The sequence below is a fragment of the Oncorhynchus keta genome, chromosome 2, assembly GCF_023373465.1.
Source record: "Oncorhynchus keta strain PuntledgeMale-10-30-2019 chromosome 2, Oket_V2, whole genome shotgun sequence".
In the NCBI taxonomy this organism is placed as follows: Eukaryota; Metazoa; Chordata; class Actinopteri; order Salmoniformes; family Salmonidae; genus Oncorhynchus; species Oncorhynchus keta.
The window spans coordinates 71,455,398-71,480,316 of NC_068422.1; the positions used below are offsets into that span (position 1 = coordinate 71,455,398).

A 24,919-nucleotide genomic window follows, 5' to 3' on the forward strand; every position below is an offset into this window, starting at 1 on the left:
AACAAAGGCAAATGAATGTTTTAAATATTGATTAACAATCCTTCTAACCAACCAATATTCTCTGAAATGTCTATGTATTTTAGTTTGTGCTTAATTATTTGTGGAATTTTAAAGGATTAACTATTGATACATTTTTGGGGGTCTTAGTGGCAAGCATGTGAAATTATTTATTTCAGGTGAACTTCGGTAACTACAATGCTGTCATGAGTTTCTTGAATGTGAACCAGAACTACTGGAAGTTCATTGTGAGTCTAATCCTTTTTCCAAGATTGATTTAGGTACATTTTTGTGAAGAGGTATGAGGGTTGTGATATGGGTGATTTAATAGTCAAATAATTTAAGGGATCAACACATTTCTATATTGCTTCCCCAGTATCTGCATGAACCATCAGGCCAAGTGTTTTGGTTGACCCTGCAGGACAGAAAGAGAAGGAGGAATCGGAACACGCTGCATTCAAATTCAGGTATTAGTTATTCCATTGTACTGGATCTAATACATATTAGCATTTTACATACATTCATAAGTGTAATACTTTGTTATGACATACTGTGAAAAACTCTCTTGGCTGCTGGCTGTCACTTTCAGACATGCACAGAGCAGACTTGAAACACAGGGGTTCTCTGTAAAGAGAGATTAATCCAAAAGGCACAGACACACCCCTTGACTTTCAATTGGCACCGTTGACCTGTATGTATTCTCTCCTGATTGGCTCTGTGGGGTTTAGTCAATGGGAACTCCTTTGCCGGCCCCATCACATTAAGTTTTTACACAGTCTGGCAGTCTGACTAAAGTGTATTTATGGGAACAAATATTTCCTAACAGTTTGGATTCTATTCTTGGACGCAATGCGTCACTGTAACAAAATACAAATACTAATTACTGTCCATGAGTAACCTCAACCTTGTGGGAGTTTGGGCCAATAAAGTGCCAACTCAATTCTACCACTGACTAGTCTCTCATGCCCCTATGAACGGGGGCACAGGGCAATAGTTTTTAATCTAAACCAGCCCTTTTTTTAATGGAGTACATGAACCCTAATTGGGGCTCTTTTCTTGACACATAGTAGCAGTTTATCAGATAAGAAGATCAAGAAGTAGATTGTTGTAAGGGTGTATTACATCCTGTGCTACCCCATTGTCATATCCATTCTGGATTCTGAGTGGTAAAATCAGAGCTGAAAAATGCCTTATGTATGTGTATACTGTATGTGGGAATGTCTTATGTTTGTCCTACATGTAGTGTTGGTACATGGAATATTCCTCAACTGCATATATCATAAATTGCTATTGCAAATATACTTATTATGTTCAACAACTGACATTTTCAGATATTATTTTGACAAACACACTGTTGAAACTAGGGGGCACTATTTTCATTTTTGGAAAAATAACGTTCCCAAAGTAAACGGGCTATTTTGTCAGGACAAGATGCTAGAATATGCATATAATTGACAGCTTAGGATATAAAACACTCTAAAGTTTCCAAAACTGTAAAAATATTGTCTGTGAGTATAACAGAACTGATATTGCAGGCGAAAGCCTGAGAAAAATCCAATCAGGAAGAGACTCTTATTTAGAAAGCTCTGCGTTCCTATGCGTCCCTTATTGAGCAGTGAATGAGATATCAACCAGATTCATTTTTCTATGGCTTCCCTAATGTGTCTGTCACAATACATAGTTTCAGGCTTTTATTTTGAAAAATGAGCCTGAACGACAACATTGCGTCAGTGGTCAGCTGGAGGCTCTCAAGAGTGTTTGTGCGTAAAAGACAAATGCGGCCATTGTTTCTCTTTCCTACTAAGAAGCCACCTGTCCCGGTTGATATATTATCGAATAGATATTTTAAAAACACCTTGAGGATTGATTATAAAAAACGTTTGCAATGTTTCTGTCGATATTATGGATCTAATTTGGAATATTTTCCGGCGTTGTCGTGACCGCAGTTTCCGGTGGATTTCTCAACCAAACGTGAAGTACAAACGGAGGTGTTTCGGCTATAAAAATAATCTTTATGGAACAAAATGAACATTTGCTGTCTAACTGGGAGTCTCATGAGTGAAAACATCCAAAGCTCATCAAAGGTAAACGATTTAATTTGATTGCTTTTCTGATTTGTGACCAAGCTGCCTGCTGCTAGCTAGGCATAATGCTATGCTATCGATACACTTACACAAATGCTTGTCTTGCTTTGGCTGTAAAGCTTCATTTCAAAATCTGAGATGACGGGGTGATTAACAAAAGGCTAAGCTGTGTTTCAATATATTTCACGAATATGAATATTTTCTAGTGATATTTTTTTGTCCGTTGCGTTATGCTAATTAGTGTCAGTTGATGACAATTCTCCCGGATCCGGGAGAGGGAGTTCCAAGACACTTTGGTGCTTACAATTCATTCTCTAATGTCATGGACTTGGTGGGCACTGTCATCTGTGATCTTTGTGATATGACTTTCTTTAAGCACGTACTGATGAAACTGTCACTTAATTTTTAAAAAATCTTAAAGTCTACAAATGCTCTACATTTATTCACTCTGTGATAGGGTTGGATCCTATATGCTACTTTTATTATTCTCCTGTAAATGGTTCAGTGCCTGTAATTTAGGCTGTAAGACAATTTATGATATAACACAATGGATGGCTAATTCGTCATACTGCTTTGATATTTGATATTATTTATAACGTGTTCCGCTTTGTTTTGTTTTAGATTGACTGTATTGCATGTCAACGGTGGTTCCATGTTCTGTGCCGAGGAATGAAGACGAGTTCAACAGAGTAAAGAACACATTCTGTTGTTGTAAATGTATGCTATACCCCATCCACACCGAAGAGGCTCTGACATGTACATCAACCAGGGTTAATGTATGCTATACCCCATCCACACCGAAGAGGCTCTGACATGTACATCAACCAGGGTTAATGTATGCTGTACCCCATCCACACCGAAGAGGCTCTGACATGTACATCAACCAGGGTTAATGTATGCTATACCCCATCCACACCGAAGAGGCTCTGACATGTACATCAACCAGGGTTAATGTATGCTATACCCCATCCACACTGAAGAGGCTCTGACATGTACATCAACCAGGGTTAATGTATGCTATACCCCATCCACACTGAAGAGGCTCTGACATGTACATCAACCAGGGTTAATGTATGCTATACCCCATCCACACCGAAGAGGCTCTGACATGTACATCAACCAGGGTTAATGTATGCTATACCCCATCCACACCGAAGAGGCTCTGACATGTACATCAACCAGGGTTAATGTATGCTATACCCCATCCACACCGAAGAGGCTCTGACATGTACATCAACCAGGGTTAATGTATGCTATACCCCATCCACACCGAAGAGGCTCTGACATGTACATCAACCAGGGTTAATGTATGCTATACCCCATCCACACCGAAGAGGCTCTGACATGTACATCAACCAGGGTTAATGTATGCTATACCCCATCCACACCGAAGAGGCTCTGACATGTACATCAACCAGGGTTAATGTATGCTATACCCCATCCACACCGAAGAGGCTCTGACATGTACATCAACCAGGGTTAATGTATGCTATACCCCATCCACACCGAAGAGGCTCTGACATGTACATCAACCAGGGTTAATGTATGCTATACCCCATCCACACTGAAGAGGCTCTGACATGTACAACAACCAGGGTTAATGTATGCTATACCCCATCCACACTGAAGAGGCTCTGACATGTACATCAACCAGGGTTAATGTATGCTATACCCCATCCACACCGAAGAGGCTCTGAAATGTACATCAACCAGGGTTAATGTATGCTATAACCCATCCACACTGAAGAGGCTCTGAAATGTACATCAACCAGGGATAAAGAGAAAGTTAACACTGAAATGTTTTGTACTTAAGTAAAGTTTCTGTTGGCATGTTGGAAAATATTAAAGGTCTACAATTTGTTATTACATTTTTATTCATTGATTTACTGGCCACCATTACTGTGGTTAAATGATCAGTATATGTATTGACCAGCAAACCCACTGCAGCCTACCTCACTAGCTCACTCTCCATCCCTGCTTTGGACAATTAATAGCATGACTCTCGTACTTTGGCATTTTCCTTTATGGTTGATATTAACGATGAAAGTAGATATTATTTGTCTCTCTTTGTGTACCGCTGTTAAATACTGTGTGTGTGAGGGGGGGGGGGGACTGGGAAAATAAGTACTTAGAACTACCAATTATTATAGATAAATATTAAAGAAAAGGGACTGAACCTCCTAATTGTCAAACTAATATTAATGTAATATTAGCTAGAGGTTATGCAATATGGGTGTATATCCATTGCACGCTTCTTAGGTGTGTAATTGACGTGACCAAGGAGCTACTGAAATTTAAAACTATGAAAAATGTACGTTACTCCATGTGATTTTACAGTACACAAACAGTGTGCAATATATACAGTTGAAGTCGGAAGTTTACATCCACTTAGGTTGGAGTCATTAAAACTCTGTCTGTAAACAATTGTTGGGAAAATTACTTTTGTCATGCAAAGTCGATGTCCTAACCGACTTACCAAAACTATAGTTTGTTAACAAGAAATTTGTGGAGTGGCTGAAAAACGAGTTAATGACTCCAACCTAAGTTTATGTAAACTTCCCACTTCAACTGTAAGTCAGGGATTGCGTCCGTAACTGTTTGTATGAATTTACATACAATACATGTTAACAGCATGGAGAGAGAGACTGTTGCTGTACTCCCACATAAGGCCCCTGCTTTTGGTACCATTGAAGGTCAGTTTTCAGCCAGGCAGCTTGAAGATGTCACCATCCAGGTCCATGTCACAGCATGCAGTGACCTGATAGGGAGATGACAATAAATGGATGATGTACCTTTCATCACCAAAGCCATGTTAGCATTTACTGCACATGTTGCTGAACAATTTAACCCTTTTGTTAGTGTCACCAATATATGGAAATTGACATACAATATTCAGTTCATAGGCATTCATGTTTTCAATTTAACCAACCTGGAAGACCAGTTGTATTGAATTTAGGCAATCACTGAAGTGATCAAATAGCCCAGTTGATCAGGGCTGTGTTCAGCACATAAAAACCTAATAGAACGTTAAATGGAACTGAGCTCTAAGGAACGACCAGTTGAAAAACAGGGAGGGGTTGGGTTGTGGGTTCAAAACGCACCGCTGACATTTAAGTATGTCACTCATTGCTTCAAGCCACACCCACTGAACGGCACAAACGTATCTCAGTCTGTTCAAAAATGTTTTGAGAAAACGTGTTCAGTATAAACTGTTGCAAACGTTCAAGTGAACTGAACGCAACTCTGGTGTACGGCACTCCAGGAAGAGGGTTGCCTTTTTTCCCCTTAAATTAACAACAAATCAATACATAAAGCACATGAGGGAACACAAGCATACATAGATTACAAACAATGGACAAACAATGGACAATCGAGCTAGGGGGTACAATATCACATTACAATTACACAAGGACCTTAAGGGACATGCATATTCTAACAGCTTTTTTGTTAGTAGAGAATTTAACCGTCTTAAAATACAGTTCACATTTTTTTTTTGTAGGGTACGAACATGTGGTTTTCTGTTTGTAAATTTACATTTGTGTATATTCAATTTGGCCAAAAGAATAATTGAATTAATTACATAAAAATGTTTCAGCTTATTTCTATTGTATGTAAAGAATCCAAACAGTACATCTCTCCACAATAGTGTAACATCTTCATAAATGTGTTCAATTATAAACCTACTGATGTCTTGCCACAGTTTTCTTACATGCATACAATGCCAAAAAAAGATGCAACACTGTTTCTGGGTGGTCATTACAAAAGGAGCAATTTGAGTTGATGTTTTCCTTAAACTTCTTCATATAGTGGTTGGCAGGATAATATTTATGAATAATTTAAAAGGAAACTTCCTTAATTTTGTTAAATAGGTATGTTGTTTGTGGCAACATCCAAACTTTTTCCCAACAGATATTATCAATAAATCCATTCCAATAAGGCATGACATAAGGTATAGATAGACACAACATCCTGCTGAAACAAGGATCGTATCGCTCTGTTGTTGAATGGACCAAAAGAGAAACAAATCTTTCCTACTGATGAGTCAACAGGGTCAATAGAAGGTAGGCTCTAAGGGTCAGGTCTTGACACGTTCCTGAATAACATTGCAACATCTGAGGGAATGGCATCTAAAACAATTGCAAAATCTTTAGGTGTTACAGGGACCTTGTAAAGTGATGAGAGTTCTTTATAACTGAGTAAAAGACCCTCTGCCAGTTGTCTCACCAATAGGATATTATTTCGGAACCAATATTTTAAAAATAAAGAGGTATTTTTATACAATATATCCCGATTATTCCATATATAATATCTGTGTGGAGAAAAATTGCCGATGAAAAGCAGCAAGTTTCACTGGAACTTTGTCAATATTATAATTGCAAAACAACATTGTCACGCCCTGGGGCCTGTTGCACAAAAGTAGAATTAAGACATCCGGGATAAATGACTAAGCTGAGCTCAATGAAGCCAAAACATGTGCGTCCAGGCTTAATTGGTTGCACAAAGACCAAGCCAGGATGAGCAGACACGGATTCATTAAGCCAGGTGAAACCAATCCTGGATAGGTGCGCGCTCACGGCTCACTCAAATAGACCCCGCCACAGATCACAGATTAACTGATTTACCATGGCAACTAGAGCCGCGTACTTTTCCCCGTCGGAAGCACAAATCCTCATGGAGGCATACGAGGAGGTAAAAGATATAATTAAGAAGAAAGGCAACACCGCCACAGTGATAAAGCAAAGAGAAAAAGCGTGGCAATGTATTGCAGACCGCCTGAATGCGTAAGTAGTGCACAATTACACACTCACCGCTCCGCTGAAACATCACAATTACAATTCAAATATTTAATTCACATCTCCAAAAACGCAGTTGTACTGTAATTATGAAACGGTTAAATGTTTAATTGAAATGCACTGCAGATATGAGTGAAATTGTGTAAAGTAAGTCCATCACACTGTATAAAGCTATGATAAATTATTATTAAAGCCTTACATTATTATTTAACGTTACTACGCTCAGTACGGTTTAATCTTAGCCGTTGTACTCTGCTTCTTATGTTGTCCACCGTTTTTTTTGTGTTTCTCCTGCTTTCATTAATGTAAAGCTGCTTTGACAGAATGAAACAATTGTGAAAAGTGCTATATAAATAAAATTTAATTGAATAAATAGATGAGCTATAATAATAATCACTAATTTATATAGCGCCTTTCAAAGGACCCAAGGTCGGTTGCTCACTGCACTGCAAAAATGTCTTTCTTACTTAGTATTTTTGTCTTGTTTTCAGTAAAAAAAATATATCTAAAAAACATCTTGAATATTTTCTTGAGCAAAATTACCTAGGAAAATAAGCAAAAAATCTGCCAGTGATGTGCATTGATTGGTGTAATATTCCTCATCTTATGATTTCAGATGGTCTGCAATGCTGACTGTGTGATCAGCAATGTTGTGGCAAAATGGCCTGGCTCAGTCCATGACTCCAGAATGTTTCGGGCCTCTGAAATCTATCAGTGCCTATCACAAGGTAAGCCACACAACCCCTATTTATAACCATCATGGCTGTGTCAAGAATATCACTTTGTTTGAGGTAGTAATGATGAGATTTTGTGTTGACAGGTGAATTCTCTGGTGTGTTGCTGGGAGACAGGGGGTATGGCTGCCAGCCTTTTCTCCTGACACCTTTCACAGACCCCCAGGAAGCACAGCAGGCCTACAACCATGCCCATGCCAGGACCAGGGCCAGAGTTGAAATGACCTTTGGCCTCCTGAAGGCACGCTTTCACTGCCTTCACAAATTAAGGGTCAGCCCTGTTAGGGCATGTGATATTACTGTGGCTTGTGCTGTCCTCCACAATGTGGCCTGCCTGAGGAAGGAGAGGGCCCCCAGAGTGCCACCAGCCATGGACTGGGACAATCCGGCAATCTTCCCTGATGACGACAGTGGTCGGCTGCTGAGGGACCAATATGTGTTGAATTATTTTAGTTAGTATGTGTGCTTTCAATTTTGGTTAAATATGTCCTGCGGTGGCAGAGGAATTTGGGTTTTTTTGGGTTAGTTTTTTTACGAATTTGGCCTCTTATGATGTTTGTGCGGTATACTGTGTGTAATACAAGGCTGCAGGGAGGCTACTGCATCCATTCATTTGTCTGTTCAGTTGATGTGTATGGATTTGTCCTGCATTTATTTTAGTGTGCAGACATGCAGGGTGTGTTATATACAGACCTTTGAATGTGTATGTATCATTTTGTATAATATGCTTGGATTCTGTGCTTTCCATCTTGTAGAGTCACTGTTACTTCAGTTTCGAAAGGAGCTGATGGTTTACCTGCTTTGTTTTGTCCTTATTCAATAAAGGAACATAATGTTACACATTGTGTTTTTATATTCATATGGAATGTGTATTTGTTTATATGACAGAGTACTAGGGCCACACTGAAGAAAAAGGATAAAGTCATACATTTATGAGGCTGGTTCTTTCTGCAGAAAAGCTACATATTGTTTTTACAGTTTTGATACTTATGACAATGTGATACTTAATATTCTGGCACATCAGCATGTCTTTGTTTATCAAACCATACTGAAGTACAATTTCACGAAATGCCCCGCATCTGTCATTTTAACAACTGTCCTCATTTACATTACATTTAAGTCATTTAGCAGACGCTCTTATCCAGAGCGACTTACAAATTGGTGCATACACCTTATGACAACCAGTGGAACAGCCACTTGCATCTAAATCTTGTTGGGGGAGAAGGGGGGTGAGAAGGATTACTTACCCTTACTTACCCTATCCTAGGTATTCCTTGAAGAGGTGGGGTTTCAGGTGTCTCCGGAAGGTGGTGATTGACTCCGCTGTCCTGGCGTCGTGAGGGAGTTTGTTCCACCATTGGGGGCCAGAGCAGCGAACAGTTTTGACTGGGCTGAGCGGGAACTGTACTTCCTCAGTGGTAGGGAGGCGAGCAGGCCAGAGGTGGATGAACGCAGTGCCCTTGTTTGGGTGTAGGGCCTGATCAGAGCCTGGAGGTACTGAGGTGCCGTTCCCCTCACAGCTCCGTAGGCGAGCACCATGGTCTTGTAGCGGATGCGAGCTTCAACTGGAAGCCAGTGGAGAGAGCGGAGGAGCGGGGTGACGTGAGAGAACTTGGGAAGGTTGAACACCAGACGGGCTGCGGCGTTCTGGATGAGTTGTAGGGGTTTAATGGCACAGGCAGGGAGCCCAGCCAACAGCGAGTTGCAGTAATCAAGACGGGAGATAACAAGTGCCTGGATTAGGACCTGCGCCGCTTCCTGTGTGAGGCAGGGTCGTACTCTGCGGATGTTGTAGAGCATGAACCTACAGGAACGGGACACCGCCTTGATGTTAGTTGAGAACGTCAGGGTGTTGTCCAGGATCACGCCAAGGTTCTTAGCGCTCTGGGAGGAGGACACAATGGAGTTGTCAACCGTGATGGCGAGATCATGGAACGGGCAGTCCTTCCCCGGGAGGAAGAGGAGCTCCGTCTTGCTGAGGTTCAGCTTGAGGTGGTGATCCGTCATCCACACTGATATGTCTGCCAGACATGCAGAGATGCGATTCGCCACCTGGTCATCAGAAGGGGGAAAGGAGAAGATTAATTGTGTGTCGTCTGCATAGCAATGATAGGAGAGACCATGTGAGGTTATGACAGAGCCAAGTGACTTGGTGTATAGCGAGAATAAGAGAGGGCCTAGAACAGAGCCCTGGGGGACACCAGTGGTGAGAGCGCGTGGTGAGGAGACAGATTCTCGCCACGCCACCTGGTAGGAGCGACCTGTCAGGTAGGACGCAATCCAAGCGTGGGCCGCGCCGGAGATGCCCAACTCGGAGAGGGTGGAGAGGAGGATCTGATGGTTCACAGTATCGAAGGCAGCCGATAGGTCTAGAAGGATGAGAGCAGAGGAGAGAGAGTTAGCTTTAGCAGTGCGGAGCGCCTCCGTGATACAGAGAAGAGCAGTCTCAGTTGAATGACTAGTCTTGAAACCTGACTGATTTGGATCAAGAAGGTCATTCTGAGAGAGATAGCGGTAGAGCTGGCCAAGGACGGCACGCTCAAGAGTTTTGGAGAGAAAAGAGAGAAGGGATACTGGTCTGTAGTTGTTGACATCGGAGGGATCGAGTGTAGGTTTTTTCAGAAGGGGTGCAACTCTCGCTCTCTTGAAGACGGGAGGGACGTAGCCAGCGGTCAGGGATGAGTTGATGAGCGAGGTGAGGTAAGGGAGAAGGTCTCCGGAAATGGTCTGGAGAAGAGAGGAGGGGATAGGGTCAAGCGGGCAGGTTGTTGGGCGGCCGGCCGTCACAAGACGCGAGATTTCATCTGAGAGAGAGGGGAGAAAGAGGTCAGAGCATAGGGTAGGGGAGTGTGAGCAGAACCAGCGGTGTCGTTTCACTTAGCAAACGAGGATCGGATGTCATCGACCTTCTTTTCAAAATGGTTGACGAAGTCATCTGCAGAGAGGGAGGAGGGAGGGGGAGGATTCAGGAGGGAGGAGAAGGTGGCAAAGAGCTTCCTAGGGTTAGAGGCGGATGCTTGGAATTTAGAATGGTAGAAAGTGGCTTTAGCAGCAGAGACAGAGGAGGAAAATGTAGAGAGGAGGGAGTGAAAGGATGCCAGGTCCGCAGGGAGGCGAGTTTTCCTCCATTTCCGCTCGGCTGCCCGGAGCCCTGTTCTGTGAGCTCGCAATGAGTCGTCGAGCCACGGAGCGGGAGGGGAGGACCGAGCCGGCCTGGAGGATAGGGGACATAGGGAGTCAAAGGATGCAGTAAGGGAGGAGAGGAGGGTTGAGGAGGCAGAATCAGGAGATAGGTTGGAGAAAGTTTGAGCAGAGGGAAGAGAAGATAGGATGGAAGAGGAGAGAGTAGCGGGTGAGAGAGAGCGAAGGTTGGGACGGCGCGATACCATCCGAGTAGGGGCAGTGTGGGAAGTGTTGGATGAGAGCGAGAGGGAAAAGGATACAAGGTAGTGGTCGGAGACTTGGAGGGGAGTTGCAATGAGGTTAGTGGAAGAACAGCATCTAGTAAAGATGAGGTCAAGCGTATTGCCTGCCTTGTGAGTAGGGGGAAGGTGAGAGGGTGAGGTCAAAAGAGGAGAGGAGTGGAAAGAAGGAGGCAGAGAGGAATGAGTCAAAGGTAGACGTGGGGAGGTTAAAGTCGCCCAGAACTGTGAGAGGTGAGCCGTCCTCAGGAAAGGAGCTTATCAAGGCATCAAGCTCATTGATGAACTCTCCGAGGGAACCTGGAGGGCGATGAATGATAAGGATGTTAAGCTTGAAAGGGCTGGTAACTGTGACAGCATGGAATTCAAAGGAGGCAATAGACAGATGGGTAAGGGGAGAAAGAGAGAAAGACCACTTGGGAGAGATGAGGATCCCGGTGCCACCACCCCGCTGACCAGAAGCTCTCGGGGTGTGCGAGAACACGTGGGCGGACGAGGAGAGAGCAGTAGGAGTAGCAGTGTTATCTGTGGTGATCCATGTTTCCGTCAGTGCCAAGAAGTCAAGGGACTGGAGGGAGGCATAGGCTGAGATGAACTCTGCCTTGTTGGCCGCAGATTGGCAGTTCCAGAGGCTACCAGAGACCTGGAACTCCACGTGGGTCGTACGCGCTGGGACCACCAGGTTAGGGTGGTCGCGGCCACGCGGTGTGGAGCGTTTGTATGATCTGTGCAGAGAGGAGAGAACAGGGATAGACAGACACATAGTTGACAGGCTACAGAAAAGGCTACGCTAATGCAAGGAAATTGGAATGACAAGCGGACTACACGTCTCGAATGTTCAGAAAGTTAAGCTTACGTAGCAAGAATCTTATTGACTAAAATGATTAAAATGATACAGTACTGCTAAAGTAGGCTAGCTGGCAGTAGCTGCGTTGTTGACACTACACTAATCAAGTCGTTCCGTTGAGTGTAATAATTCTACAGTGCTGCTATTCGGGGCTAGCTGGCTAGCTAGCAGTGTTGTTTACGTTACGTTGAGTTAAAAGAACGACAATAGCTGGCTAGCTAACCTAGGAAATCGGTCTAGACTACACAATTATCTTTGAAACAAAGACGGCTATGTAGCTAGCTACGATCAAACAAATCAAACCGTTGTACTGTAATGAAATGAAAATGTGATACTACCTGACCGGTGATTGAATTCGAAACAGTAGACGTTGGCTAGCTGTTAGCTGTTAGCTGTTGGCTAGCTAGCAGAGTCTCCTACGTTAAGGACGACAAATAGCTGGCTAGCGAACCTCAGTGAATTAACATAATCACTCCAAGGCTACACACACTAAACTACACAATTATCTTGGAAACAAAGACAGCTATGTAGCTAGCTAACACTGAACTAATCAAGTCGTACAGTTGAGTGAATAGCACTACAGTGATGCTAATCTGTGTGCGTTAGCTAGCGTTGCTAGCTCCTGGGCGAATAGCAGTGAAGGCTACGTTAGGGCGACGAAATACGATAATTATGCAATTATCTCTGATACAAGGACGGCTATGTAGCTAGCTAAGAAGAATTGCTAAGATTAGACAAATCAACCGTTGTACTATAATGAAATGTAATGAAAAAGTTATACAACCTGCAGAGCGAAGTGCGAATGCGACCGCTCGCTCCAATCGTAATCAATCACCTCAGTCCTCCTTTAAAACAACTGGTTACAATATTATGACTTGTCTTTTTTTTCCCTCTGTGGCCCTAATATTCTATCATTTTATATATAGTCTATGGGAAACTAAATTATCTAATGATAGCAACATCTAAAAATCATTTTTTATCCAAAATCATTGAAATTAATGATCACAAACGTTTAAATAATGACAGTGGGTCTAGTTATATGTGATAACAATGTATAGTGAGCAGTGAAATAACTATTGGTTTCCATTTGTGGTGACTGCTGACTGACATTAGGGATGAGATTAAATAGATCCTGGAATTTAGCCTGGTCTGGAGCAGGCTAGCTCCACAGAATAAATCTCCATGGTAATTTATACCATAACATATCCTCCTGCCCCCTATCCATCTTTAGTGCAACCGGATTACGGATCAATTGAGCCAGGATCACCAAGATATCCTGGCTTAATCCCTTATCCTAGTTTTGTGCAACAGGCCCCTGGTCTAAGTATTTTGTGTTTTATCTTTATGTATTGGGTCAGGCCAGGGTGTGGCATGGGGTTTTTGTATTGTGGTGTGTTTTGTCTTGGGGTTTTGGTGTGTATATATTGGGATTGTAGCTAGTGGGGTGATCTAGCAAAGTCTATGGCTGTCTGGAGTGGTTCTCAATCAGAGGCAGGTGTTTATCGTTGTCTAGACGTTATCTGGCTTTGAAATTCAACTCAACTGAAAATTATGTTCAGGACCAAACCAAGGGTTCTTGTAGTAAGAGAGACTAAAAACCCCCTTTAGTGTAATCAGGAACTATTCTGAGAAATAAAACAACAAATAATCATTTAAATAAAAGGGTACCTACTATTTTAAGTACGTATGAAAACTGATCATAAAAAATATATATATATTTTTTTACATATAAACGTTCCTAAGACCTTTTTTGGAAATAAGTATTAATAACTAAATAGAGCAATAACCGTGTAAAGTCAGAGCAGACCTGTAATGCCCTTTAAAACACTATCTTAGTTACTGTATACATAAAAAATAAATACAACTTTCAATCTTCTTCGTAAGTTTGTAAACAAAATAGGTATTCTGGTCATACAAGAACAAACTAATAAATTGAGGTACCTGAGTATTCCTGAAAAATAGTCACCTGATGCTTGTTAGGTAAACAACATAAGGAAAATGAGAATACCATGGCTGAAACCATCAACCTGTTCCTTCTGGTGAGATTTTAGGGAGGAATGTGGATTTCTGAACCTTTGATGGAGCCTCCCCTCATTTCGTGCTATCTTGATCGTTGGCCACAACTTGTTCCTTCTTTCTATGTCTTCCGGGTTGAGATGCTCGGCGAAACGCATACCATGGCTCTGAAGGAAGGCGTTCTTCCGAGCAGCTTTCCAGACAGCATCCCTGTAGAATCTGGTAGTGAATAGGATGATGATACCCCTAGGTCTTGAATTGTTTTGCTGTTGCTTCTTGCCGAGGCGATGTACAACGTCGATGGTATCACAAACTTAGTTCTTCTCTGCAGGCAAAACTTCTTGGCAGATACGGATAGCCTCTCCTCGCACATCTTCATTCTCCACCTCTGACATGCCGTAGAGTCTCAGGTTCCATTTTCTTGTGTATTGTTTCAGATCAGTGAGACGTCTATGGTAGACATTGTTATTCTTTTCCACCCTTTCCACATTTTTTTTCAACTTTTGCCACTCTCGTTTTCACCTTATGCAAACTCCAGTCTTTTTCAATCCTTCGATAACCATGGTTGGCGTCACACCTGGACTTGATGAGTAAGGAGAGGGTAGCCACGATGTCAGAGTTCATGTTGGGTTTTTTGGAGTTTGGAGGTTTGCACGGAGTAACCGGTAAAGAGGGGAATTCGTCATTTTCAACAGCATTCGAAAGCATGATATCCATAGGCCAAGCGTAGTTATGGCACGTTTCTCTCTCGTTGATTAGCAATAGAACGGCTAACTTCTTCCTTTCTTTTTGTCACGACTTTGCATGTACATGCCGAAATAAATAAAATAAAAATAGTAATGACTGTAAACTTTTTTTTTTCACAATCTTTCTGAAGTTTGGTACGGAGCTCGGTAAAAAAAAGCGTCTGTTCAAGCCGCCATCTTGGCACCTCTCAGGAAGAGGGTTGCCTACCCTTGGCAACAGAGTCCTGTGGTGCAAGGTAATTAGGCAACAGTTTTCTTCCAGGGCCCATATCCCCAAAGAATCTCACAGTAGGGATAATGATCTAGGACCTCCCCCTTGTCAATGTAAACTTAAAATCAGTACTCTTTGTGAATATGGGCCCTGGGTAAACCTACACGAAATTCCCTATGGGAAAGTGAATGGAGGAAAACTATTAGAACAATTTCCCCGTTTGCCCACTAGGTTATGGGTATTATGACTCATACTGTGGTCATTAACAATTCCTTTAATTTATATTTATGGTGCATTCTTATGCATGTACATTTCATACTAATATATTCCATTGTGCTGTAGGCAGGTGTTCTACAGCATTTTCAGAAAGTATAATTTTAGATCATGAGTGTCACTTGGGCAAGTGCTGTAGGCCAACCGCTGCTCAAGCTAATTACATTTAACATTTAAGTCATTTAGCAGACGCTCTTATCCAGAGCGACTTACAAATTGGTGCATTCACCTAATGATGCGTTCCAACTTAGTCACCTGCTTACCTCAATTATTGTCCCCGTTTATCCACCCAGTTAATGAGATGTTATGTTCTTGAACTGTGCTGTACCAAGCCTTCCGTCCCGAAGAGGACGCAGTCACTCACCTCCCCAGTCAGTCCCGCTGTGGTAGGACAGCGCTAGCTTCCTGCTTTTATTTCTGATGCGAGTATGGTCGCGGAGCCAGACCAGTGATATCAGTACTAACTCACTGTAACAGTTTCTGTCCGCACAATTAATGCCTACTCGATAAGAATCGTCATAGCCTTACATATGCTATAAATCCTTGACATTTAGGAGTGGACTGCTTGCAATAACCTGAGGTGAGAATATTTTTTCAGACAACGTAAACTCATAGTACACTACACTACAGTATACTATTATTTAACTCTTAATGATAGCCTACATGGGCTATTGATAATGATACAATTTATATCGGATTCAACAGCAAGCTACACATGCACATATCACCTATGTAGTTAGATAAAGGATTTTGTGTAATCGAATTTCGATCAAGGTAAATTCATCATCAGGGCGCGTTTACATGTTCAGTTGTAGGTTTCGTCAACATATTACTCATCCCTGCTGTATGTACGCAGAACAAATGTATAGATTCAACGTTCAATAATTTCAAAGATTTTACTGGGTAACAGTTAATATAAGGAAATAAGTAAATTGAAATAAATAAATTAGGCCCTAATCTATGGATTTCACATGACTGGGAGTACAGATATGCATCTCTTGGTCACATATACCATAAAAAAAGAAGGGGCATGGATCAGTAAACCAGACCGTATCTGGTGGGACCATAATTTGCCTCATGCAGTGGGATACATCTCCTTCAAATAGAGTTGATCAGGCTGTTGATTGTGGCCTGTGGAATGTTGTCCCACTCCTCTTCAATAGCTTTGCGAAGTTTCTGGATATTGGCTTGAACTGGAACATGCTGTCATACATGTTTCTCCAGAGCATCCCAAATGTGCTCTATTCGGGAACATGTCTGGTGAGTATGCAAGCCACAGAAGAACTGGGACATTTTCAGCTTCCAGTAATTGTGTACAGATCCTTGCGACATGGTGACATACATTATCATGCTGAAACATGAGGTGATGGCAGCGTATGAATCACATCGTCACCATATCTCTGTGCATTCAAATTTTCCATCAATAAAATGCATTTGTGTTTGTTGTTCATAGCTAATGCCTGCCCATACCATAACCCCACCGCCACCTTGGGGCACTCTGACACTTTGACATCAGCAAACCTGCATTCCTGCAGTCAGCATGCCAATTGCACGCTCCCTCAATTCAAGAGATCTGTGGCATTGGGTTGTGTGACAAAACAGTACATTTTAGAGTGGCCTTTTTTGTCCTTGGCCATCAGGTGGATGGATTATCTTGGTAAAGGAGAGTGGTTATGGATGATGCCAGAGTTCCACAGTAGGCTGTGTTATGTTAAGCCTCAAGTCCAACTTATTTGAATGTTTTTCTCTGTAATAGTATAATTTTACTAAGTGAGTTATTAATAACTCTGGGACATTTTCAGCTTATAACTCACTTAGTAAAATTATACTAAAATGAAAAAAAAAAACAGTTTAGAGCCATGTCACACTTCTCAGCACTTCTGTATTTCAAGAGGAAGTGCTGCCTAACTGTTTTCTCCCTTTGAAATAAATCCCCCAGAAGTGAAACCCTCCACATGCCACATTTGCTTAGTTACACAAATACAACTTGTTTAAATAACCAGTTGTGTAGTCTTGAAATTATTATTTAAACACCTTGGCCTCACTAAGTTGAACCAATTCAAATGACTCTACAGTCCGGTAAAGAAAGTACACCCAAAGTCCAGAGTCTAGGCTGAGAGGATAAATCCCATGCATTCTCATTCAGTTTTTCGTTTCATCTTCCTGCACCTTATTAGCCAGGTCACGTGTGTGGTTCATTCACTCAAATCCACTCCAGTGTCTACTGTCTACAGTTTGACTGGGTTCCCACTCCTCTGGGTGCATATCTGATGGGGTTTGGGGAGGACCTGTGGTGTCCCCAGGCCCACGCGGCCCTGATGCGGCTGCAGGACTCGGAACTGCGTCTGATGGAGGTGATGAAGAAGTGGATGAGCCAGCGGTCCAAGAGCGACCGGGAGTTCTCTGTTCAGCTGCACCAGATGGCTGCCATGGTTGAGAAACTGGAGGGGCCCCAGCCTGGGGGAGGACTGGACTACATCAGCCAGCTCAACCAGGTTCTTTACGGGTCCTTCCATTTGATTGACATCTTTTGTTTTGAATTAAACTTTTTATACATATTTGCCCATCATAGAAGTGGTCAGAAAGTAACTTTTTGGACCTGAATGCCAAAATATTTAGAAGATAGAAGTGCTCAGTGTTGACCCATTTTGCATACCTCACCCCAACATGAGACATCCATGTCTTCATCACTGGAAAATATAAACGGTTGGGTTTGATAGTGACAGTTGTTTTAAATTATACTGTCAATCTTCCATAGGAAACCTATTGAATATAGATAAAAGAATAGCCATTCCTAAGTCGACATTCCACGGTGGGTGGATCAGTGGCCATCTTTGTTCAATGATGTACCATCTAAATGGCAGTGGTCTGGGATTTGTCCATATAATTTAAATGACATCCACCCTGTATTCAAAAGTATACTGCGTCTCGACCGATGGCGGGCACAATATAAACATCTCAGATTCTGTAAAATAGGGTCTAAGCTACAACATAAGCCAAAACAAAAAAAACAGCGTAATTTACTTGTTTGTAGGTAATTAATGTTAAAGGGTTTGACAACCCTGTTTACATTTTTTTATTATGTCAAACTTAACCGTTTATCTTTTCCAGTGATTAAGGCATGTATAGTATGCCTCATGGTAGGGTGGGGTAGGCAAAATGGGTCGACTTTGAACACATCTCCTAAATATTTTGGCATTCCGGTCCAAAAAGTCAATTTTCTGACCACTTTCTGACCATGGGCAAATATGAATGGGAACTTTCATTCAGTGATTGAAATCAAATGGAATGACCCCTACACTATATCAGTGGGTTTTAGCAAGATCATTGGTTTAGACATTAGACCACATCCAACCCCAGCTGCAAAGTGGACTTGACATTTCAACAGTATTGATGATTGAGCATTACGTTTGATCAGTAGATGGCGATACGCAGAGTATTCTCTTTATTAATTCGGTCTCTTTCTCTCTCTCTCTCTCTCCTCTTTCAGTCGTGGGGTGTGCTGGTGGCTCAGACTGAGAGTTTGAGTCGTGTGATGCGGCGGCAGTCTGAGGACCTGCAAGTTGGGCCTCTCAGCAAACTGACCCTGCTGATCAGAGACAAGCAGCAGCTCAGGAAGACCTACGCAGAGCAGTGGAGCCAGCTCAGCCAGGAGCTCAGCAGGGTCAGACACACACACACAACTACACAGATACACACACACACAAACAGATGAACACATCACTCTGTAAAACTCAATTTGCCCTGATAAATATTACCAGGGACTTTGTAGTCCTCCACCAAACACCTTGTCAGTTTGCTTTCAAAGTGGGAAGTAGCTTCCACTTTCACATGCTGGCTTTCAGCTATATGCTTGTGCTGGAGAAATATGCAGTAGCCTACAGTGTTGAAAACATCACACAAATGTACTGAGTGTGGTGCTATTTCTGAGTCTTGTTTGTACAGTGCCTTGCAAAAGTATTCATCACCCTTGGCGTTTTTCATATTTTGTTGCATTACAACCTGTAATTTAAATAGATTTTGGAGAGGATTTCAGGTAATGGACATACACAAAATAGTCCAAATTGGTGAAGTGAAAATAATGACTTGTTTCAAAAAACAAAAAAAAACAATTACAACTGAAAAGTGGTGCGTGCATTTGTATTCACCCCCTTTGCTATGAAGTCCCTAAATAAGAGCTGGTGCAACCAATTACCTTCAGAAGTCACATAATTAGTTAGATTGTACACAGGTGGACTTTATTTAAGTGTCACATGATCTCAGTATATATACACTTGTTCTTAAAGGCCTCAGAGCCCGCACCACTAAGCAAGGGGCACCACCAAGCAAGCGTCACCATGAAGACCAAGGAGCGTCACCAAACAGGTCAGGGAAAAAATTGTGAAGAAGTACAGATCAGGGTTGGGTTATAAAAAATATCTGAAATGTGGCATTAATCCATTAATAAAAAATGGAAAGAATATGGCACCATAACAAACCTGCCAAGAGAGGGCCACCCACCAAAACTCACGGACCAGGCAAGGAGGGCATTAATCAGAGAGGCATCAAAGAAACCAAAGATAACCCTGAAGGAGCTGCAAAGCTCCACAGCGGAGATTGTAGTATCTGTCCATAGGACCACTTTAAGCCGTACACTCCACAGAGCTGGGCTTTATGGAAGAGTGGCCAGAAAAAAATCCATTGCTTAAAGAAAAGAAAGAAGCAAACAGGTTCGGTGTTCGCCAAAGGGCATGTGGGAGACTCCCCAAACATATGGAAGAAGGTACTCTGGTCAGATGAGACTAAAATTTAGCTTTTTGGCCATCAAGGATAACGCTATGTCTGGCACAAACCAACACCTCTCATCGCCCCGAGAACAATCATCCCCACAATAAAGTATGGTGGCGGCAGCATCATGCTGTGGGAATGTTTTTCATCCGCAGGGACTGGGAAACTGGTCAGAATTGAAGGAATGACGGATGGTGCTAAATACAGGAATATTCTTGAGGGAAACCTGCTAAAGCAATACTTGAGTGGTTTAAGGGAAATTTAAATGTTTTGGAATGGCCTAGTCAAATCCCAGACCTCAATCCAATTGAGAAACTGTAGTATGACTTAAAGATTGCTGTACACCAAGTTATCTGTTTTTTGTGTGTTATTTCTTGTTTGTTTCACAATAAAAACATATTTTGCATCTTCAAATTGGTATGCTGTGTAAATCAAATGATACAAACCCCCCCAAAATCAATTCTAATTCCATGTTGTAAGGCAACAAAATAGGAAAAATGCCAAGGGGGTGAATACTTTCCCTAGCCATTGTAGCTGATACTGTATTAGGTTTGTTTGTTATGAGTTCTGATGGTTTCTTTGGTTTACCACTCTATTTTAGAGACAGTATACATCTCTATGTAGAGCCTTTTGCCACTGATCTTGTCAAACAGGAAATGTACAAATAACAATGATCAAAGATCCTGTAACACAAAGGGCTATTACTGTAAGACTATTAATATTACTATTATAAAGGCGAATTGTGCCGAAAGACCTTACGTAGGAATACTGTTATCACCTGAAACAAACAGTCAAAACAGACGGTCACCTAATCTCTGAAATATGATGTGCTTAATATGAAGATCATGGCATAGGTTGCAAAGAAAGCTGTTTTAAACTTTGGGCTTGAAATAGTTAAATGAATCACAAATGTGTGAATTTAATGCATTTCCTTTTCACCAGTGTGAATATGCAGCAGGCGCTCGCTCCTCTTTGAGATGCAGAGCTGCACAGTTATTGTAACTTCATTAACAGACAGCACTCAGTTGAAATTAAAGCCAATGGGCTGTAACTGAGTTTGGCCATTGTTGTCTAATTGAGAATTGCTCTTGCATAGCAAATGCATTTTGATGAACAAAAGCCATCAGGGACTTTAATATGACAATAGTTTTTGCCCTTTCCGTGAGTTATATCATTACCATATTACGGCGAGCAAATTATGTGTTAATCTCTAATGAATTCCTGGGTTTATGGGTTGCAGTTTGTACGTTTCCTGGGTCAGGTTTTGCTTTAGTACCTTGTACAGTGCACTACAAACAAGTCACAGGTGTCATGCAGACATCCTCTGCACTTTGGTAGTGCAAGGTATAATTAACCTTTTGTAAACTTTTGTGAAACGTCACAGCACAGTTGAAAAATATACGACAACTAGAAATCAACTGGATGGTGTTCAGAGATAGATGGGAGGGGTTGAGTGGAGTTGAAGGATGGTATTAAAACAAACAAGATAACTATTGTAAAATATACTGTGTCCGTCAATCAATCAATCAATAAAATATATGTCACAAAGTGCTATACAGAGACCCAGCCAAAAATCCTAAATGGCAAGCAATGCAGATGTAGAGGCACAGTGGCTAGGAAAAACTCCCTAGAAAGGATGGATGAAAGTGGAAATGATGCAGACAATTACATTGATGGAAGCTACAATCTATCTGTAATATTAAAGCTGATCTACCCCCTAAAAAAAAAATATATATATATATATATATAGTTATAATTAACCTTAGGTCGAACGCAATCGACTGGTCGATCTCAAGGCATTCCTCATCGATCACCAAACATTTCTGTAAATAAAACTACGATAAAGCCTTGTTCCTATTTTTATTTTTGTTCTGTTGGTGGTAGGTGCACTTCATTCAGCAGCCCCAGTCCCGGGAAGGCAAAGTGTTCCCATTTTTAACCATTTCATGTCTGAATGTAGAACTCCTAGAGAGCAAATCAAGTGCACCGGCGTCTTCACAGACAAGTTGATACTGTGAAATGTAAAAACTTTTAAAACGATGGCTATGAAGACTCAATGAGTACAGCAAAGAGCTGCTGTTTTCATGAGTAAGTTCTTGTTTAAGTTGCTATTCAGCACTGTCAACACTTTGTTCAGCACTGTCAACACTTTTTTCCACACTGTCAACACTTTTCTTTTTTTTTCTTTTTTAACTCTGTTTATTAAGTTTTACACACACACACACACACACACACACACACACACACACACACACACACACACACACACACACACACACACACACACACACACACACACACACACACACACACACACACACACACACACACACACACACACACACACACACACACACACACACACACACACACACACACACACACACACACACACACATAGACAAGACAAAGCAATATAAATAATATACTCAACTAGAAAAAAAAATACAAATAAAAATACAAGTAAAAAAATAGCTTTAAAGATACCATACTTTAGACAAGTTAAACATACCAGGCAGAAGGCTACAGAGGTTAAAGTGCAATCTATAGTACAGGGACAGAGCAAACACCTCACCATTGTTCCTGTAGTGTAAACAGTCAAGGGATAAGGGTGGAGAAATGCAACCACTCACAGAGAGTCATGGCCACAGACCGACCATCCATTGGACAGGTTTTTTTTTTTTACAATGCTTTAAAATAAAAAATAAAAAATGATTATTCATGTAGGCGTGAACAAAGTGTAAAAATAACTGGGAAAAACAAGCTCACACAGGCTCCTCCAACCCTTAAGTCACAGACTTATTTTAGTATTAATTGGAATGCCATCAGAGGATGGACTGTTTAAAGTAAGACCGGAATGGAGCCCAAGCCTCATCAAACAGTTTGGGGTTCCCACGTGAATTGAATTAGATTTTTTCTAGTTTCAGAGAGCACAACACATCCCTCACCCAATATTTATAAGATGGGGGAGCTGCCATCTTCCAGTTCTGTAGTATTAGCCGTCTAGCTAAAAGAGTTGTATAAGCAACAGTGTCCGACTGGATTCTTGATAGGGGGGTACCCATGGGCAGTACTCCAAAAAGGGCTGTAAGGGGAGACGGATCTATAACAGTGTCATATATATCAGAGAAACATTTAAATATTAATTCCCAGAAACCTGACAGTTTATGACAGTCCCAAAACATATGCAACAGTGTGGCTGGTTCCACTTTACATCTGACACAGGTAGGATCAAAATCAGAGAATATTCTTCCAAGTTTGGCCCCCGACCAGTGGATACGGTGAACCACCTTGAATTGAATGAGGCTGTGTCTAGTGCTAAAAGAGGACGAGTGCACCCTGTGCAGCACAGATTCCCAGGCGTCTTCCCCAAGTTCCTCCCCCAAATCCTTTTCCCATCGAGTCTTTAAAGGCACCAAAGAAGGGTTCTGTAAGTCATGAATGATTGCACATACATCTGAAATTGCGCCCCTAGGAAGCTTGTTCAGCTCCAAGATGCTCTCTATAGCTGTATTCGCAGGCCTATTGGGAAATCCAGGTGTGTTAGCCCTGACAAAGTTTCTAGTCTGGAGAAAAAGTGGGATTGGGGGAGATTGAACTTTTCCTGCAGCTGAGAAAAAGAGGCAAATGTATCATCAAAGAATAACTGGGCTAGCGAGGAGAGGCCTAGTGAGTGCCAAATGCCAAAAGCCCCATCATTCAAAGATGGAGGAAATAAAAAGGCTAAACGGAACTGATTCCAAATTTTACAATTGGGTTGACACACCTTTTGCCTAGGGACACTGGGAGAGACGAGCACAGCACAGAGGAAAGTGCTGCAGGTTTACACGATTCAGACTCCATCTGGACCTAGAGTGGTCTAGGGCCAGTAGAATCAGTCTGCAGCCAGTACAGAACAGCTCTGAAATTTGCAGCCCAGTAGTATGTCTGAAAATTTGGTAGAGCTAAACCCCCCAATGACCTAGGCCTCTGTAAATGTTTTCTACCAATCCGTGGTACCCTGTCATCCCAAATAAAATGCATGAATGTTTGATTGATCCAGTGAAATGAAAAAAGATTTTGGAATAAAAATGGGTAAACATTGAAATAAATATAAACATTTGGGCAACACATTCATTTTAATGATATTAATCCTTCCGATAAGAGAAAGGGGTAGCGAATTCCAAAAAGTAAAAGATTGTTTCAATCTGTCTGCTAGAGCAACAAAGTTTTCCTGAAACAAATTTGAATATTTCCTTGTCACTTTTACTCCCAAGTAAGTGAATTGATCCCGGACAATCCTAAACTGAGAATTTGTAAAAGAGCACTTTAAAGCAGCCTTGTTTCCCGGAAAAAAGCTCACTCTTGCCTAGATTCAGCTTGTACCCTGAGATTGATCCAAACTTTTTAAGAACAGATAGGGCACGTGGCAATGAGGTATCGGGGTTGGAGATAAACAAAAGGAGGTCGTCAGCATATAGCGAGACTTTCTGCTCCCAGCCCGCCCTGATTATGCCTTGAATGGCATCATTAGAGCGTAGTGCAATGGCGAGAGGCTCGATTGCCAAAGCAAACAACAAGGGGGAGAGTGGGCAACCCTGTCTGGATCCTCGGTGCAAAGGAAAATAGTCAGAGGACAAGTTATTAGTCCGTACCGAAGCCATGGGGGAAAAATAAAGAATCTTTATCCACGCAATGAATTTGGGACCAGAGCCAAATCTATAAAGGGCAGCTGTTAGGTAATCCCACTCAACGCGGTCAAACACTTTTTCGGCATCAAGTGAGACCACCACCTCCGGGTCCTCCGACGCTGGGGAGTACAGTATATTCATAAGGCGCCTAATATTGAAAAATAAATGCCTATTTCTCACAAAGCCAGTCTGGTCAGAGTGTATTACTTGGTGCAGCAAGCCTTCCATACGGATGGCTAAAAGCTTAGCTAGGATTTTGTAATCACAGTTTAAAAGCGAGATTGGGCGATAGGATCCACATTCCAGGGGGTCTTTGTTTTTCTTTAGTAGTAATGAAATTGAAGCCTGATAAAGACTAG

General features: G+C 41.8%; 1 protein-coding gene and 1 long non-coding RNA gene across 4 annotated transcripts in view; both read left to right on the forward strand.

Annotated features, from left to right (window-relative positions):
• LOC127912525 (uncharacterized) lies at positions 1–8,446 on the forward strand. The gene is made up of 3 exons (XR_008083065.1): positions 1–464; positions 7,491–7,602; positions 7,695–8,446. It is a non-coding gene; the product is annotated as an uncharacterized LOC127912525 (long non-coding RNA).
• Positions 8,447–15,494: 7,048 nt separating this feature from the next.
• Positions 15,495–24,919, forward strand: part of LOC118362496 (tyrosine-protein kinase Fes/Fps-like) — a 42,360-nt gene continuing 32,935 nt past the window's right edge. The window contains exons 1-3 of one of the 3 annotated variants that reach the window (XM_052482194.1): positions 15,495–15,703; positions 17,301–17,618; positions 18,614–18,787. In XM_052482194.1, the coding sequence (XP_052338154.1) occupies positions 17,394–17,618; positions 18,614–18,787 (399 nt within the window). In that variant the 5' untranslated portion in view covers positions 15,495–15,703; positions 17,301–17,393. The remainder of the gene's footprint in view (positions 15,704–17,300; positions 17,619–18,613; positions 18,788–24,919) is intronic. The other 2 variants (XM_052482196.1, XM_052482185.1) reach the window with 2 other exon arrangements.